General features: G+C 39.9%; 1 protein-coding gene across 1 annotated transcript; it reads right to left on the bottom strand.

Moving 5' to 3' along the window:
* On the bottom strand, positions 1-3,934 carry LOC111249547 (uncharacterized). Its single transcript, XM_086987007.1, has 5 exons — positions 3,675-3,934; positions 3,233-3,289; positions 2,769-2,799; positions 1,895-2,206; positions 1-1,472 (listed from the first exon to the last, which is right to left on the bottom strand). The coding sequence occupies exons 4-5, from the start codon at positions 2,051-2,053 to the stop codon at positions 450-452; spliced, it is 1,182 nt and encodes a 393-aa protein (XP_086843133.1). The 5' UTR covers positions 2,054-2,206; positions 2,769-2,799; positions 3,233-3,289; positions 3,675-3,934; the 3' UTR covers positions 1-449.
* Positions 3,935-20,066: the final 16,132 nt, after the last annotated feature.

The following is a 20,066-nucleotide window of genomic DNA, read 5'->3' as shown; positions in this document are numbered from 1 at the left end:
ACTTGTGATCAACTATGGATAGAAGTAATATATCTACAAGCTGAACATCAATTGATCAAATGCCGTTAAGTCAACGACAATAGAAATGGTAATAGCGAAATCCTTACTAGCAATACTAGTAGATACTAGAAATTAGACGCAACTCTACAAACACATCTACACAACATAAGCTTGTGTTTATAATATAAATATTTATGACAATACATCAGTGATCCGAAATTAGCGATTGTTCGTCCCGGATTCAAAAAGCTAAACAGTAAGGTAACACGGTATGATGTATAGATATAAACACATGGGTTATTTGCCACAAACCCCCGACAGGAAGATAATACGGTCTCAGTACGTCGGCTAGATACGCAGCGAACATAATTTCTGCAGTCACTGTGCACCGTCATTGTGTTAAATACGGACCTAATACTAGTAGTTCTGGTACCATCATAACAATAAAATTAAGCCCGCTCTCTTCGCGGGGTCTTAATATCATGACTTTCGTCATCAGATGTAGGTGAACTCAAAGGTTCCTCAGCATCACCGTCCTGTTCCTTGTCACTGTCCATATTCCTTGGAGTGGGACTCACGTCTGTAGGGGAATATTGCATTCCTTCCAATGCCGACTTCTCAGCCGCCAATGGCGAAAGCTTCTCAACAAACTTCTGTTTCAGTGATCGCGTCTTCGAAACGTCTGTGCTCTTCGGGAAAGATGATCCCTTTTCCGACGAAATAACTATGGGAAGATGGTCCTTTTTTAGCGACGGAAGTCCTGAGGGAGCCTTCTTTTGTGACGGTAATGGCTGCTGAGATTTAATTGGCGTTTTTTCAGTTTGCCTTCTGGTGGATATTTCTTCAGTGACTAGCACGATAAGCGGTTTCGACTTAAGTTCATCAGAAGTATCAGCTACGACCTGTTTCGCTGCGGGCATTTCTGCCTTTAATAAACACGCCTTCGCTGGCGGCTTAGACACCGCCTTTAGTCGCGTTAAGATTTTATTCAGTGGACTAACACGACCCTTTTTTGTTTTAGAAACTGCAGATTTCAAAACATCGGCCAAGTCATTAGTCGATCGATTTTTCTGTGGATTTGCTGCTTCCGCTACAGTATCGTATTTCGACAGAGAACTCTGTTGTTGTACGCGGTAACTTTTGAGACTTTTAAAGCCGTTCATAGTCACAGAAGACTGCTCTACGGAACATTCGATGATTGTAGGATACAGGTTTGGGGAAGACGAGATGTTCTTGTCTGAACTCCCGGACTTTGATTTGCCAGTGCGTTTCGCGGTTAAACCTTTACTGCGATGGGGTTTAGCCTGCTTAGGTTTAGTTTGTTGGGACATCTGTAATATTTCTTTTTCAACCTGCACAATTCGTTCCTCAATAGCCTTCAGTTTCGTCTGTACCTGTTCGTCCGATGTCCTTGGTGATTTATGAGAAGCACGACCTAAGAGCTCCATTAGTCTTGAACTGTACTTTGAAGACTGTAGGAAAACAGCATGGGCAAATATATGACCTTATTATTGATACGATTCTCGCTCAATTCATTCAATGTGGCTTCCACAAATGAACCACTTATCGGCTTGAATTTTCTATTCGTGTACAGCCTATCTGGATGAACGTTTTTCATCAATATCATTAGGATATTTGCCTAATTTTCCCTAAATCAATGGCAGCAATCCAACTTAACCCTTCGCTCTGTAGAGATGACGTAGACGAACTATAGGCAGATTTTTCTCACGATAAAATTATTATATACATTACTCACTTGCTATTTTTATCGAAGTAGCTGCAAACTGACGACTAAACAGACTCATCAACAGAAATAGATAGGGTATACTAAAGGCAATGCAAATTTCACAGTCGCTAATTCCCACCCCAAGGGCACTCCATTCGATGATCGCACCTTTTCGCTGTCAGAGTATTCTTTACTGTACGTATCCAGAACATTGGTAATGTCATGGGCAATTGCAAGCAACTTTTGCCGCTGCTCCAATGAAGGCCGCTGAAATCTTGCGTGGCGTTTTTCTGTCGGACTTGGTGAAATCACCTCTTCCTCCGCCATGGAGAGCCGAATTTTGACCTCGCGATTGCGGCTCGACGTTTCCGTTTCTGCTGCTGTCGAGGACGTTGAATGGTTCGATTTTCCATCGAGCTTCTTGCGACCTTTTCGGGCTCCAGTTGTAGGCGGCCTGTGACGCGGGCAACAACTTACCGTCTGCTTTTTACAAGTACACATAGATGACATTACAACCATGAAAATGCATGGGTAGTTCTTATGTCTATGTTGGCTGCCATACGGCAATCTTTGCGGTCGACAAATTAAACGAATTAGGAATATGGTTCCAGAAGAGAAGTCCAAGCCCTACATCTGACTGTGCCAATATCGATTTTGGGTAGGTTAAGTCTATAAATCAACGCCTAATGGCAGCTAATCTGTATAACACTGATGCACAGCATAAGCTCCATATGGGGTGATCTCGCCGAGGGTAAATGATAGAAAAATAAATTATGTATAGTGTGCTGTAGGCTACAAACAAATGAGGAAGAGACCGATCATGTAAACCTTAATTACAAGCACTTCGACCTAGAAGCTTACAACGTTAATTTGTTTATTTATGATTTAAGATGATAGCACATCGAGGAAATATAGTTAAGGCTTCAGAAGTTACCTATCAACAATTGAGCCTAAGAAGCTTACGTGAGGATTACAACATTTGCGAAGCTTCCTGGATTCAATGGTAACTTAACTGCAAAAGAACCAATTTAAGCCAACTTACTTCAAAATCGGAATTATCTCTTCTGCGTGATCTGCAAGATAAAGAGAAATAGATATAAAAGTGAGCGTACTATCAGTGTTATACTTCCGTGACTCGCCATAACACGCACATATCACGTACGTAATAATGTAGCTACACGAAGCGCTCAGGCAGTCTCAAAGAGGCAAATATTTCAAAGAAATTACTATTATTATCAATATAAGTTGTTTTTCGTATTTTAACATAATCGAACATTACTCTTGTTTGATGTTGCACTGCATACTAAGCACACTGATTCTTCTTTTGTCCTGTTGACAGTAACTTCTGAGATCACGCAACCCATAACAAGGAAGCCAAAAATGTCTTCCGAGTCGTTGAGAAAAAATCTCGCTCCTCGTATAATTACGTCAACTACCCGAACGATCCACATTTTAAGCGGAAAGTTTAATCTAAATTACAATTGTGCACAGTAAGCTTACTCGGACCTTTGAACTCTCTTTTTCCTGATATTTTTTTCTTCGACGTAGGCGTTGCTTGAACGTCTGAAAATTGCAGAGCGTTAAAAATTGTCATCGCTACCACTAGAATACTGTTATTATAGTACAGAAAGTGGCACGGCCGTATGTAGACGGAAAGGAAGTGTTTTCAATGTTCTCTCGGTCTGCTTAACTTCAGGATCCGTGCCCTAAATCTCCAGCGATCATTGGTAGCCCTTAGACATATATGTATTATATATAATACGTCTAACGGCCTATCTATAAGTCTATACCGTCTTCTGCATATATACGTATATATAGTAAGTATAATATCGTTATGATCGGGTGACATTAGTGTAATAACAAAAACAACATCCAATGTTTTACAGCACGGGCGCAAAACCTGAAATGTTTATATCGCATTTACATGTCTAAGCCAAAATACGCAAACCTGATTTCTTATTGGGACGATAGCTTGGGTACAATCGCGTCATGGAACTTTTGAATTTATGCCATTTAGGAAAGCGGCGACACATATCTCCACACGTCAGCTTGGACAACGTGTACTGTTGTATTCTTTGTTGGGACGCCGTATTGGCAACCGTTGGCAATTCGTTGCTGTCAACAAACTACGTCGTTCTACCGCTTCAACAAATGATCCGGCTGGTGGCAACTGATTAAGCTCAATTACGTTGCTATGAGCTCCGATTCACGTTCCCGTCCACCGAATAGCTCGCTGGATATGCGCAATTTATCGCCGAAGAAAAGAGAGAGAGACAGAGACTAATGAAGCTCTCAAGAAGAACTGATAATATCATTTCGAAGATAATTGCAAGCCAACCTCTCGAATAGTGTCTGTTCAGCTTGTTCCTCAAGTACAATGCACAGGTATATGGTTTATGGGAATCCTATTGTGATTCTGGCTTCTCTTTTTTCATCAGTTGCGCGTTCGCTGTTTCGGCTCGCGCTAAGGTCCAATTTTTGTAACAAATAGCATGTAACCTTGGGTAAGAGGTATAAAAACCTGTTAACGCCATTGCGCTTGCAAAATATATCATGGTAAAAATCGCATCTTCTAAAAACTTTAAATTATATCGTCAAACTTGCGTCTATTTTTCTCGCCGCTTCTACGTGTCTACAACATCAGGAGTCTCTATAATGGATTGCACACCGTGAGCGGACCCTTTTGTAGCCGAAGCGCAAGCTTTGGCGACACGCTACACGGATATCCAGGTCAGAGCATGAGTGAAGATACTGCCTCGTCGTTTAATTGTACAATATGCGTCTCTATCCATCTGTTCTTTAGATTCTTGTTTATCATATTCTTACTTTATGCGGATTATTGTATAATGAGAAATTTCTACAATGTCAATTGCGTTTACGTGCTTGGACAGTTTTGGTAGCTTAAGCAAGGTATATAATTTAGATCCCTCAGGGAGGTTTATGAGGATCAAAATGTGCGCTTTTAAGGTCTTTAAAGATACAATGGGTGAAGGTTAACGTTACCCTACTAAGTTCAAATTTTTTTGTGGATGCAAGATTCATGGGGATTGAGAAAAGACTCATTTGGTCCAATGGAGTTTGAAGTTTTTGAAAATATACGGAAAGTAGTGCCCTGTATTCCCGATCTGTTTTTATCAGATATTTCGTATATAGTTATACTGCTGTACTTGCTAGCGTACGGTTCCATAGGACTAATGTGGTTTTATCTTAAACTTCTTTAACACTTGAAATATTTTCTACTTAAATATATGTTGTAATTTTTGTAAATATATGTAAAAAGTGAACTTACCTTTAAGGCACTGGGGAGTTTTCAGCTGCTGTTTTGCGATAGCTAATTACCTTCACTCTCAGCTAAGATTTGTGCGGCGGGATGCAACAATGATTCAATGAATATATCAGGTATAAATTAATACTTCAAGCTTTACGTCTAGTAGGGTCAACTGTCTGAAGTGCTACCTAATAGTTAAAGTGTCGGATATATAGGACGAAAAATACAAATACAGTTGAACAATGCTCTAGATGGCTAGTTTTCATTACAAATCAAAGTTCACTTACGCCCGGCTTCGAACCTAGATTATCATGTGTTTTTAAGTTTCATATGCGAACGTCTTACTACCGTACTATCATGGAAAGTAGATTAAACATTCACTCCACGCTTAGTGGTTCATTTATTTAAATATGGCTAGTTTTTAATATTAATACACCGTTTAGCGGACCTATGCAAATATCAATATACAAATTGCTTTACTGACCTTGAAAACAGGTTGACAGTATACTGTAAACCAACAATCGGCAACATCTGGTAGAAAGAAGCATGACCTAGCGGACCGGGTTTTGGTAAGGGCTGAAGTAGACCCAATTACGCCGTAGGTCTTTTCTTGGATAATCTCCGTAGTAATGCTTCACAGTACAGATCCGGCGACTCAGTTCATATGGAGTGAGGGCTGAGGGCCTGCCTCAACGAAGTAAAGATATTTCAAATGTCTTAGAGGCCGCAGGTCCACCTTCAGCTCTGGAATATCCAAGCTGCTATATGAAGGAAACGATAGCTAAATCAAAGTCAATCTGTGTGGGGTATAATTTTAGCTTGCTCAATGGGATCTAGATAATAGGCCTTCCCGGAGCGTAGTAAAAGATAATGCCCGAATTTCCCAAATGCAAAATTCATTTTTTTCTTAGTCGTACATACATAGTGAAAAGATTTTTATTTATAGAAAAGCAAACACGCCAGAGATAAATATCATCAAATTGACCTTTATAGCCTCCGAGAATTTAGGTAGTATTATGAGTGAAATCAAAATAACCTTGCCTATTTGGGTTTTGACAATACTGTGAAGACAAAAATTACTGGGCTGGGACAAAAATAATGAAGTAGTGAAAATTAATAACGCTCTTCATCAAGTGTTCTCTTTCCGTCTTCACTGTTTGCATCAATGTATCATTCAAGAATGTTTTCTTCCTACCTTGTGTTAATTTTATTGTGCACTGAACAAAATGGTATATCGAGTTTCGACCCCAAAAGAGACATTTTATCGTTTTTGCATACTTTTGACTAATTAAACACGTGTGGCCGAGCACTCCGAGGTATTTATGCCATATAGGGTGTAGACTCTATAGCCTTGCGGAATTTAGTAATGGTATCTTGGAACTCGAGAATATACGCTGCCATGTGAAGTCTACAACGACCGCTTAGAAAGAAAACCTGCCAAGAAAGAGAACTAAAATTGGCCGAAAAGACAAACTTCAGTCAAATAACTATCTTGAATTTATGGGGTTTACTTAAAAACTAGGGTTCTAGGCGCCTTAAATCTGAACGAACGGCTCAAGGAAGAACAGCTTTTAAATTTTCTCTCGACATGCCGCCCGGTGCCGAGCCAGATGCAGCCGTAATAACAGATCTCTGTGCAGAATTGTTACACGTGATAAGACGTAACGTCCCTACGTCAATACAAGGCAAGGAATAAGCAGTGAGGGGAAATTTGCGTTTGGCCAAGCTAGAGGGAACTTATGTCATAATGGTCGGAAACATTGACGCTCAACAAGAATCGATATAAAATTCACTTGTATCGATCAAACAAGGCCAGTCAACAAAAACAAGCTGACAGACAATACTAAATAAATATTGCTAACGAACTGAAATGGATTAATAAATTGGCTGGATGGATAAAATTGATAAATAATTGGCTAAATAAGAAGGCTGTGGGGAGTAATGATAAATGGATAATTCATTAATTTGCCACTTGAGTTCGGATACAATATTGCGTTTACTAGTTGAAAAAAAAACAATACATGTTACATCGATTATATTCGCTATTTAAGGAGCTTCGACGGCGTTTACAAGATGTCTATGATAACGCTAGATTCTAATAGCGGGCGAGTTTCTGGTACTGAAAGTGCCGAAGGAAAGAAAACATTTTCTACGAGAACAATCCGCGGCATGTAAACGCTAATCTAAAAGGGGGTCGCCACCTTGCGTCAAACCAAAGACTGGCGAGATCTATCATTTTTCCAAGAGAAAAAGGTCAAATCTGTCGCGTGACAGGATTTCAAACATGAGTGACGAGCGAGTGTGAGGCTGCAGCCCTCTTTGGGGGTAGCCTTCCACTAGGGTTATCATAAATCATTTGATCTAATGTAGAACGTTGTACAAATAAAATTTTAAATATTTCAGTACCTATTCCGAAGTCAGTTTAATTTTCACACCGCGGAACCAGAGGAAGTGCCTCGTAGTCATTATCTTCTAAGTATCGAAAAGAGAGCAGGCGTCGGTGGCGACGTCTGAAGCGGGCGACCCCATCAAGGGTTGAACCGCAATCGCCGCACATATTTTGGGCTTTGCAGACAGTTCCTGCAGGCCGGAGGTTCCTCAAAGTAGCAAACAAGAAAATGGGAGATGTACTATAAGCAGGACTCCCTGAAGCATCAGGAGCAGGCAAAGCAATAAAGGGACCTGTGATAACTCAAGGCTTCATTTTAGGCTTCTACTGGCCCAAAGTTCTATGTCGGCTTAGGTATATGGCCGAGATTGCAAAATTCCAAAGATCAACTCTCACGCAGATATCGTAAATCTCATTTATTAGGTTATACATGGCCGACGGCCTACAGACGCCAACTTCAACGAGTTGACCGCAATGCGATGCTTGGCAATGCGCACAATTATTCAGTGAATTACGTCCAAAGGCCGACTTTCAGAGAGTAGGTTAACTGTACGTGATTTTTGGCCAAGTTCGTATGGCAAACAGGGTCCTTAGTTTGTGCGCCAAAATAATGGGTACTCACAGAGCCTAGAAGATTACTTTCGAAGAGTAGTGAAATTAACGGACAGCCCAAATGTGTACGGAGTACCGTACAGTAAAAAAAGTTTCACCTTCGGACAGTAGAAAACAAACATTGCAGAGAACAAAAAATATTGCCTGCCTTTATACGATTCCATTATCGGAACGACGAAAAAAGCGAAAATTATTAACGTGGTGTGTGCTACATAATTTTACTTTGACCGTGTTTGCTTAAGCTGAAGACCTGTTTCGCGACAAAAGATAAAAAAAAAAACTGGTGAATTTTATGTACCTCATGGAGGTCGTTTTTTCAGGTGGCAGTTGTAGAAAATGAGGGACACTCCCCAAATATGAGGGGTTATGCTTAAGCCGACGGCTGGTGTTTTGTTTTAATTAACATAAATAAACGTGAAGGAATAGATGTGAAGCAACATGTGATTACCCCCGATTCCTTGCTTCTATGTCCGACAAAAATACTGAATGATATTCTGTCGGTGCAGTCATCTGGATAAATTACTATGGCGGGACGTTATGGTTCATTGTTAAAATTAGCTTAACGCTATCGTTGAAAACAATCGGTGCCACAAGAAAGCGAAAATGAGATTATAACTTCAATCAGTATTTTTGAGAAGACATTAATTAAAGTCACCCACGTCATTGATCCATATAGCCCCAGAAAACGGGATTATCTAGACCACTGGTGATTTCGTGTGACCAACTATGTTAATCAATAAAAGTAAAAAAATGACTTTTTTTTGTAGCGATTATGCCAAGCTACAACTATGGATAGATAAGCCAATGCGCATCTATACAAGCCAATGCTATGACTCGTGTAGCGCAGAAGCTCCGTTGCGTAGTGCAAAGCTTGACAAACGAAGAATGTCCACATCATTCTTCGAAGCCAATTTAATTGAACTATGGCCTGTCTAATTCTGCCTCTGATCCAGATCATTTTGCAGTAAAGGATTACTTGTGGCAGATTCTGATTTACGATCGTGGCTACCTCCAATATAACGCATATGTCGACAACTTTTTTTCGTTCGAACGATCCGTTATGCCGATAAAACGTATCAAATTTGTTAAAGGCGATCACGGGTGATACGTGACTTGTAACAACAACGGGTGCTACACGTTTCAATTCAAATATAACATATATACGTATTCCTATTAGGCTGATTTATATTTTGAGATAAGATTTCTCTGTAAAATTAGTATCGATGGCAACCGATTCCAAGTGCAGTAGATTTAGCTCACCCTTACGCACATAGCGTCTAAGTGAATTTAATAGCTTCTGTAAAAGTTCGATAATACTGCGTGTTTAGATGAATAGAAAAATCGTAATGGGCCATATAGCTCCTGTCTCACGCAGCGCCACCTATCACTACAGGACATGCCATAGACAGGACAGATTTCGTTGGTCGGTCATCAAGCGCTCTGTGTACAGATCCGCAGTCTGTATTGTAGTTTTCATTGTGCTAGCGACCGCCGACCGTCTCAAGAGCCGATTCAGCTAGTCAGATTCAGTCAGATGTAATTAACGTATTTCGTGAATATAGTTAGTTGAAATGCGGATCCCTCAAGACTTTACGCATCGCCTTGACTGCGGTGTCGGTGGTGAGTAGATAGACTGCAGAGCTTCCAGAGGATAGAACCCGTACCCGATTGCCGCTTGCGGCTTGAAAAGGTTGACAAGATCATTGTACATCTTAACTCCAACACTTGTTGCAATTAGTCGGTCCGCCATCAATGTTAATACCGTCGCATTGCCAATCAGTCTCAAGCGCAATTGATTATTGCAGGGGGTACTGATGATGCGAAATTTCTATTTTCTAGTTTGGAGTTATTGGCTACTTGAACGGAAGTCAAGTAAATTTATAAGCAATGATGCGTGTATCAGTGAGCATGTGACGGCAGCTAGTTAACTAGGGAAGCTATTGTAAACCATCATGTTACCCAGTGAGCAGATCTCTCAAACATGGACCAAATCGAAACGAGAAGCGTTTTTTATTGCTGGCGCGCTCTGATAATGCCGATATATTGGCAATGTTTGACTGCAGCTAATAGCTCGTTAGAACTACTAGTAAAGCGACTCACGATATTTGTACTTTGCACGGTGTGGGACTGCGTACTTTAAAAATTGGCCGAAATGGGTTTGATACGTGAGGTCAATGTCGCAGATCCATTTGTGGCCTTTCGTCGACATTTTGTATGAACTGAATTACGGAAACGTTCGAATCTTTGAAAATAGAAGTATCTAATAGATACGCACCGAACATAACGCTACCTATGCCACATCAGACGTAAATAATTATCAAATATCTATAAATGATATAAAAGGAATAAAAATATAGTCAAATAATACGTATATAACACAACGGTTTCACATTCGTGGCACGGGGTCTCGGGACCCTCGTGCTCTATATTTATAGAGAGATTCAGTTTTTAATATTAGCTCCCATATTAACAATATTTAATATCAATGAAAAAGTCGTTCCTATAGTACTATAAAGATTAGGACAAAGGTCTCTCGACAGCTTAAGGTCAGCTACTCGATGCATTAGCAAATCTATGTATCTCTTTACATATCTATATATAGCAAATCTAAATAAGGATTCTCTAACAGCCGAAAGTTCTCTCTACAATTCGTACAGCATCGTAAATAATGCGTCCCAGAAGGTACAAATTAATAGACATGAGATTGCTTCACAATCTTGGTAATCCCAGCTCACTCAATTGGTATATATATATATATATATGCTATATAAATCATAGCTTATATAATTTAGCATTTAAAAGTATAGGTCAATGTGTATAGAGCAATAGAAAAACGAAACGTTGTTCTGAGTATATGTACGATAAACGGACATCCTGATGCCTTCGACGAGAGTCGTTCGAGGAAACGTGCGGGGAGAATCGTCCTAATTTGTGCATCACAATTACACAGCCATATTGAAAAATGAGAAGGCCGATCAATCGGAAGGCGGAGCCATCAACGAAATCCGAAGTCACCGCCTCGATGGATGATAGCAAGCGATAATCATCGTTCGGTATAGGAAATGAGGATCTTTTATGCTCGGCTAACACTCGGTATTGTTCACTCGTCCTTTGAGAACCACTGTTTTCCACTGAACGATTGGACACACACGTATTTTTACTAGTATATTGGCTCTTGAAAATGAGTGTTTGAACTTTTCTATAGTTTGTTCAGCATATTTAATATTAAATTAGCTGAAATCGTACTAGATGTCCTACTCCAGTCTAGCGTATAGGTGGTACATTACGCTAACTATGTGCCTGATCACCATCAATCTCCGAATTCTATATACTGCCGATGTCCTCGGTCGAATAAGCATAGCCACGTATGTCCACGTGGCTAAATCCACATATGAGGGTTTCTCAATTACGAGGCTACTTATGATCCTTGGAATAATATCTAAAACGATTCTAAAACAAATCGTTGTGAGGCAAGCCGAAAGCCGACCGAAAAATGGAAATTAGAAAAACAAAAAAAAAAAAGGTATTACTCTTTTTCACCGTTTCAAAATAGAAATTCTACCCAGCTAACCATTCTAACTATCTGTCCTGATCTCTCATATTCTGTCATCTCAATATCGTCTTGTGCCCTCCGTAGGCAAATGCCATCGGCGAACAGTAAACTGCCAGCCGCCAACAACGAAATAGTTCAAACAACCAATAATCACGTAAAACAAGCTAGTCGAAGATATATAAATGAATAAATACATTATCATCTCATAGGGTGTTAAATCTCCCAACAGACGCAATCTATAATATCAGAGAACCACGAACTAGCTTGGTGGGTATCCAAAGCCTTTAAATAGAGTAAAAATAAGGCTACGTAAGGTTAAGAAATATATTGTTTGAATCCATTCAAAAGGTTACGCAGAGCTCGCGTAGAACTTTTGAAACGCACTAAAAAGCGTCCGTACAGGTTGTACTTTCTTTTTTGTCCTTATGGCGGACGAAAACGCTGAAGCTTTGCGTACTAGAGAAGCGCATGAAACTTGGTCTATTTACAAAAATAGTTATGTAGTCTTTGTTTCCAGCAGAGCTTGAACCAGTGATTTGAACTGCTTTGAAACCAAGGCTTGGCCTGATTTTTCATCGTAAATGTATAAGATATAGTAGCTAACGCACGAGACGTGAACGTCAGCAACATCAAAGCTAACAAGTGATCAAGATCTGTCCTCCAATACTATTTTTTCGTTAAGTACGACGGGCAACAATTTAAAATATTGTTCCATTGAAAAGCTACATATTCCTTTTTCTAAGTCTCGATATATAGACTAAGAACATAACTAATTACGATCTAATTGATCGTTATAGAGGGCGATGCCATCAGCTGAATAGATTTTCGATGCAAAGTACATGATAGATAGATAGATCATCACAGCTGATACTAAATAGCATTACTGTTTACCGTTGAAGATGTCCAATGTTTTACTCTATTATTGATTTTACATTGCCGTTTAGGACATGGGTACGCGTACGCATTAACACGCACGACCATCTTCTGAATCAACCCGTTCCATTCATTAAAATGCTTGAGGGGTTTGAGAAGGCTAGATACGTACGGACGCTAGGTTGTGTTAGACCCTAACCAAAATATTCATTATGTGTTACTTTATTGTTGGCAACCCCAAGCTATTTAAGCTCCGAAACCGTTTTTTTGATAATTCGCGAGCATCCTCAGTAGAGCGTACAACTCCCCCTGTCTGTGAGGGTCCCATAAAGAAAAAAAATGCATGATTTATGTTCGGGCATTATTATCTAGCTTAATACAGACCTTAAACAATACAAAAGTCTAGGAATATCAAGTAGCTAATCTTATTTTACCCAACCGGTAGGCGTCAACGTAATAGAACTCTTAAAGTGTCGAGCTCTTGTAGCATTAATGGTTTGTGCTTGTCCGCCAAGCAACACCTGACTGACAATATAATTGTATAGATGAGGACATGGGAAAAAGGAAAGACATAAGAGGAAAGAATAGCTTTAATGATCAAACTTGCGCTCACTAAGACATTTTATGGAAACATAAATGATACACCATTAGCTAGCCGCAGGTGGATTGAGCGTAGCTTCATGTGTCGTTCGTCTTATCTTATCTGTTTTATCCTCATCTAAACACAGGAAACATCAATAATGAAATGAAATCCCTATGAAATACTTACATTGAGTTTAGCAGGACCTGGAGCGATGCTAAAAAGCGGTACCATTGCCGGTCGTAGAACAAGAACGGTTGCAAATCAGTCAGTCAGTTAGAAACAATCAAGGATTGTTTACGTAAAATTTTAGAATATTTGTATCTGCTTTTGCCCCTGCTACTCAGTCATTTTGTCAGGTCGTCCGGTACAGCTACTCCCCGCTTCCAGTCGCTATAGGGCGTTCTTTACTTTTTCAGAGAACTGCTTTAAAAGACCTCTTTGCACTTAGTCATACTTCCATGATGATTATTTTCTTTCGTCGTATTTAAAACTGATTCTTAAATAGGCGCAGCATATCGAAGCGAATTGAGAGCGGTACTTTTTTGGGGTGACGATAGCACCAGAGCTCAAAGTCCATCGCAAATGACTGCAAAGCATACGTATTGACAAATGATTGAATTACAAATTTTAAAAGTTACCGCCTTCAATATTCAAAATGAATAAATGCTTAGAGTCCTATGCCCTGGACCGGCGCAGTTTCTTCTAAGAGCTAACGCATCGAATGACGAGATGTGTTTATACCAGGTTTCGGACCTAAACCACTTGGTGTCCTTCAGTTTTATAGGTAAATGGGTTGTTACTATCTACGTTCCTCTATCATGCGAAAAAATTATACGATAATCTTTGTAAGAACCCTTAAACAACTGCTTTAAGTACGTTTCGCTTAAACTACTCGTCTCACCCTACGAATTACCCTACGAATAGGGGTTGCGTCCGGGTACCCACAGTAACAACGAATATAACCTATAAAATAACGTATAATTCCGTTAGCCTGGTATTTGTCATGGCAACGAGGTACACGTATTTCCTTACTACTTGATTTCTGCTATTGCTAAAGCATGCTTTAAGCGAAGTGTATTAGCTTGCCCGAAACAGCATAACGAGCGGCCTGGGTTCGAATCTGGCCATGGGCACATTTTAATTCTCTAGTTGGAGTTTGTATAGTAATAGGAAAGGCTAGGATACGTATGATCCTTTTCCTTAAACGGTCACCCTTCTCTCTACTATCGGGCTCTTTAAACTGAAAAAATATTTCAAGCAATACTAAACAGAGGTGGAAGAAACAGCTAAAAATGAGCTATAGATCGCGTTTTTCACGCATCTCAAAACATAGACAATACAAAGAATTGTAACAGAGGTTACATTGATGTTCCTTTCATCTCGATAGATAGACACTTAACTATGTACACATTTACTCTACATCTGTAGTTACACTCATAAGCTATTGGAACACAGTCTCCAACAAAATACACTGTTCCAACTACAACGGTACGTAAGTACGCTTCTGTGTTGGGAGCGAGCCCCCTGAGACAGTGCTAGAAGGCGGTTCAGCCTAAACACAAAACAGGAAACGTTCAAGTGGTTAAAAGTAGCGAAATTCCTAAAAAGAGGTTCATATATTACAGCCTTATTCCGATTCGATTAATTTTGTCTAATTAACATCGCTAACGTACAAAATATTATACTTTAATTTAACGAACGCTTCCGGGAACTTCCTCAATCTTGGTTCTACAAACAATGAAAGGGCTTCCTATCATCAACCAAGTTGCTTCAAAGTTTAATTAGTATGGATAGATTGATAGTATGGATGAAATTTCATGTCTTAAAGAGAAAAACCGTGTTCTTAAAAGATCCTTATTCCTCCAGAGTACGGTATCGGGAAACCACTACGGTGATTTAGTAAATAAGAAGTCTATCCTACAGATATATTTAAACTAAATATTCTGTAACGAAGTTTCACGCGCTGGCAATAAAATGTGGTGGTAAATAAATATATGCAGTTAACTATTCACTCAAGACGTCTTCCAATAACTTCTTATAATAATAATAATAATAATATAATAATATAATAATAATAATAATATAATAATAATAATAATAATAAGTAAGGAATGGGTAACATCGGCCTGTTGGACCCACGAGTATGGTAGTTTCTGATGGTAACTTCGTGTACGCTGAATCTGAAACGCATTTGATGAAACTAAGGTCATAAAGCTTTTACGAGGTCCTTGTTAATCTTCTAACAAACTTCTGTAGATTATATGAAAAGTGCACTCCTCCATTTAGGTGGTATTTAAAAAAGTTCTAATTTATTCGTTGTAGGTGATATTTTTCTGGATGTAAAAGGTGTACATGCTTGCACCTAAAGGGGCAAGTATGTACATCTTTAATTAACCTGTTGTAATACTTTGCTATTATATGTTATGAGAATTTCCCCTGATTTAACATATTATTTGTGGAAAACTTTTCCGGACGATCCACAAGACATAAAATCAAACCTTTCTATGTGTAATATTACGGTTTTTTTTTAAATATTTGCTTAGTAACTTATCAAGGGTCCTATACTTACTTATATAAAAGATACTCGATAACTGATTCAAAGATACATCTTTAATAATTCTTTTTTTGCTTTTACGACGATGTCTACCTCATACGTTCAGGTTATATTTGCGTGTCTATAAAGAAAGCTCTTTGTGAAAATTCTACAGTCATCAGAAGCGCTTACCGGAGCTCTATAGCGGATTGTAACACTGGAATAACTTTTGAATAATATAAGGTGTTTTCGCATATATTAGATATACTTTTCTTTATTGTTTGCATATTAAAACCAAGTCTTCGGAGGCTTCTTAATAGTTGCGTATTTAAATGATTTGTATTACGGTATCTAATCTTGTTATTTATGGTTTGTTTGAGAAAACTTGCGTCGCCCTTTGTCCTCTCTAAGGCATGAAAAAAAAGCATCGGGACCTTACGGATTTAACCCTGGAGAATACGCATGCTACAGGCATCGATTCCGTTTTTTTCGTCCCAGGACATAACTGAAGAGTGGCGATGAAATCATACGTTATCGTCGAGTAAGCTTTCTGTTTTCTGTCGACCGTGGCGCCGGATATGTAAAGCTCTTCAGGGGTTTGTAATATCTGCACCTATAGCCTCCTTTTTAGGCAATATCCCGTAATAGCAAATCTACTTAATTCCTATTGCGCCTATGAGCGTTAGCTTAGGTTAGGATACACTCGGCACTTTTGCAAAAGTCGCTTTTTTCCCTCGTAAATATTATCCTTTCGACTAACCCTACTCTGGTAAGTAACACCGAATGGCTCGTGCCTTGTTTTTAGTGGTGATATGCTCTAAACAAGTTATTCAACTGGTAGCAGTTGCACACATTAACTTTACACTACACCACACGTGTTGCTATCTATACTGCACTCAGTTCTCAAGCAACCAATATCTTTTCTACCCTCTTCGTCATTTTCAGTATTTTCCCTCAATTTCATGACCGTAGTTCAAGAAAACCCAACGGAAAACACATTGTGTGGGCTTTTTTTGTTCCAAAGATTTCATGATTACTGCTACCTGTTTCTTCGCTTCTGTTTCTGAGGGATAGTCACTTCATGTTGTGCCATCTTCAACCACTTACTTTCAGTTCCCAAAATGATTATACTAGTAACAACCCAGCTGAAGGCCCAGCCTTTTTGTCAATTTTTTTTGTCTAACACTTTCACCGTCACATAAACTTAATCACTCAAAGGTCATTTTCAATATTAACCGATGTTTAATGTTGAAAATTTAATCAGTATATACTCGCAAATAGTCAAACACCTGTTGTAAATATTTACGGTACGTAGTTTAAGAGTCATTCGAAATGTTCGACCCGCTAAACAACATAACACTTATCACAGACGACTAGGACACGTCTTATATAATATTGTGTCCAGCCAAGTTATTTTAACATATCTTAATCAATTAAACTTTCCAGCAATGTATTCCTCATATTTCCTCCGTCCTTCTTTTTCTTCATATTTTTTATTCTTCATAGCAATGACCCACGTTCAAGTAGTACCGGCGTGCTTGTTTTGTACCTTTCGCATTTTGACATTTGTTACAGTTTCTGTATATACAGGCTACTAGAAATAAATAAAGTCAAGTTGTTATCAAGTTTTCGAATCGAGCATTTTGCGTTCGACTTTTGCTTCTGTCCGCTGCCTAAATGTGCAGAATATCCGGATGATTGTTCTTACGATGACTCATCAATGTTTTATGACGCATCGGAGGTCGTCCTTGCCGGACCGCTTATTGCAGAACGTACCAGCACCCTGTGAACTCTTTCACGATGACAAGCTGCATATTCTGTGTTAATTAAATTGGACTTACTGTTCTTCTTTGGTTCGCTTGTAATCCAACATTGCATCAGTTCGCTTTCTACTAATCTAAAATAGATATTTCCACTAATTTATTTCATATTTTGTTTGTCTTCTTATTTTTACTTGCTTCAATTATTCCGTCCAACTGTCAATTGTTGAGCAATCCTCTCGTATTTGTAATTAAGAAAAGCTTAATGAATCCACGGGCTGAACTCAACGGACCTTCGTCTCAGCCGATCTTTTACAGGCTTACTAGCATGCGTGAGCAGAGCAGCTAGATCGACATCTGTACCCAATGCACTCACTTTCAGTGGGCGGCAGACAGCGAAACTGAGTTGCCGGTTCGGCTGTATTTAGGCGCGCTATCAGTTACCCCCTTTGTGCCCTACTGTGTCACCCCCCACTATGTCTACCTACGCTTCCATCCTCTTGTGACTGTAAAGGACCCACAATGTGACGAGTCATGAAACTAAAGCATCGGTGCTCTGTTTCGATGTGTATAGGTTCAGTATAGGGGAATTTTCGCTTCTTGATGGTTCGCTCCGCGCCGCGGCCAACCACATCGGCTCCTGCCTCTCAAAGTGAGCGCCACCGAGCAGTAGTTCGTTGTTGAGCACCCACCCGCTAGGTTAGCGTAGTACCCAACTGCTACTACGGCTCCTACCAGCACACCAGCCGTGGCCGCCTCACTCCTGCTGTATGCATGCTGTTGTCGCCCCCTGCCGCTGCGGTCCGTGGTGGCAAGCATGTGGGCATACACCGTGGTACGAACATATGTACCATAATCGTACCACAGCGAGTACAGGAGACGGGCGGGCTATTAGCGATTGGTTAGAGCTCTAATAGAATACGCCAACAATGACAACAAAAGAAAAGAAGCAGCAATCGAAAATGCAGCCAGCCCTGTAGAAAAAGGAGAGACGAGTTCGTACCTCTCGCGATATTTTCACAGCAGCAGCGGCAGCACGGGCGACGGCTGCAGCAGCAAAGGAAGTTCAAAGAAAAGGAAAATTCTGCTAGCGTGTTCTACAAGTTTTAGTCCTTGTCGTCTATGTAGTCCGAGATTCTATGAAAATAATTAGTTGACGGAAAAAGGATCTATGTATGAAAAGTCAATTAGCTATGCGCGAACGTATGGGGAAACTGGAGTATCCATTTAAGCGGCTAGCTAGCACGATTTAAAATGGCAAGCAATGTCGATGAAGATGTATTTTGCAGGTTTTAGTGGCTTGCTGGATATTGGTGATTTCTGTACTAATAATAACAGAACCCAATAATTGATCGGAGGTAGCCTCTGCGAGCTACTACAACTAGTTAGGGAAGACAGTATAATGTAACCACACAAGTGCGGTTTTCAATGCTCGTCGCAGGTCCTAAATTTGTTCTTTATACCCTTACGCTATAGGCACCCCTCGTACGGTATTCGTTCGCGTGACTAGCGGTAGGTATCACCCCCAGTCATCTTCGATCACAGCCAAGTATTGGGTTCGCTCGAATGGACAACGATGAATTAACAGCGGCGGGAAAATTCCTGTTACTGGCCCAACACGAAACTCGTCGCAGCGGGCTCATGTTGCGATAGCAGCTGGTTGCTCATTATGTGCGAACGCGGCCAGCGAGCGGCGAGAAAGAAAAAGGTTACCTATGACAGTGATCTTATGGGAAAGCCAAAAGAGCTATAGGCAAGTAGACGGCCAAAGAAATCCACACTCACTAACTCACAAACAGACATACAGACAAACCTACCCAGATTCACCCCCAACACAAAAAGATGCGAACGATAAACAGGGACAGAGGCTGTTTAGGGGGTCACACATCACTGTGGTTATTGTCACATCCTTAGTTCCGTCGTGTCTCCTTCGGCGTTGAAAATTTGCGAAGCAATCAGAGAGACAGAGAAAGGCGTTCGCCTGTTGTTGGCTGAAGACAGAATAGACAAATGGCAGAGTTGGCGGCTGAGCGAGAACGGCTTTAGCGGACATAATCAACGAGAGAGATTTCGAAGAACGACACAGGACGGGAATAATGTCCCCGTGAGATGGTGTAGCAGAAATGTGTTTACCTATTACACTTGGGGTAACGTAGTAATTTAGGCCCGACTACGGACGTGGCCACGCTTCGTTTCGTGCTGTTGGAAACTAGCCGTCTAACGCAACGTTTAATTGACAAAGTACTGGATGTGGAACTGCAGACACGGTAGATACGTTCGGCACAAAGGGTAAATGTTGCCATAAAGGCATATATGTATATATTACTACGTTAAATATCAAGAACAACCGATGGTATCGTAAAAAAAATAGGCTTTTTTTAAATTTAATATTAATTAACGTGCCGCTGTCTAAATAAATCATTCCGACGGACTAAAAAAACGTTAAGCGTAACATAATGATAAGGGTTTGCGTCAGTTTAGGGTAGGGAACTTGGAGTGGATGGCTATAAAAACGATTTGCAAAAGATCGACTATTGAAGTTATTCAACAGAGGGTTGTCTCTTCACATTTTGTTAACGTTAAATATCGACGCTTTAAAAAAAATTGACAGTTAACTTAGACTTAGAATTATGTATTTGGGCACTTCCAGTTTTTTTTGTTGAAATTTTTCAAGCGTGCCGATCATAGTAATAATAAAGAAGCAAAATTGTTTTAAGATGGAATAAGGAGACTTTTTTTTAATCTATCTACTAATAGTGTCTACGGACG

The sequence above is a fragment of the Varroa destructor genome, unplaced genomic scaffold (genome assembly GCF_002443255.2).
Source record: "Varroa destructor unplaced genomic scaffold, Vdes_3.0 BEIS01000004.1, whole genome shotgun sequence".
Lineage (NCBI taxonomy): Eukaryota > Metazoa > Arthropoda > Arachnida > Mesostigmata > Varroidae > Varroa > Varroa destructor.
The sequence above is the reverse complement of the archived record's forward strand: the minus strand, read 5'-3'. Positions and strand labels throughout refer to the sequence as shown.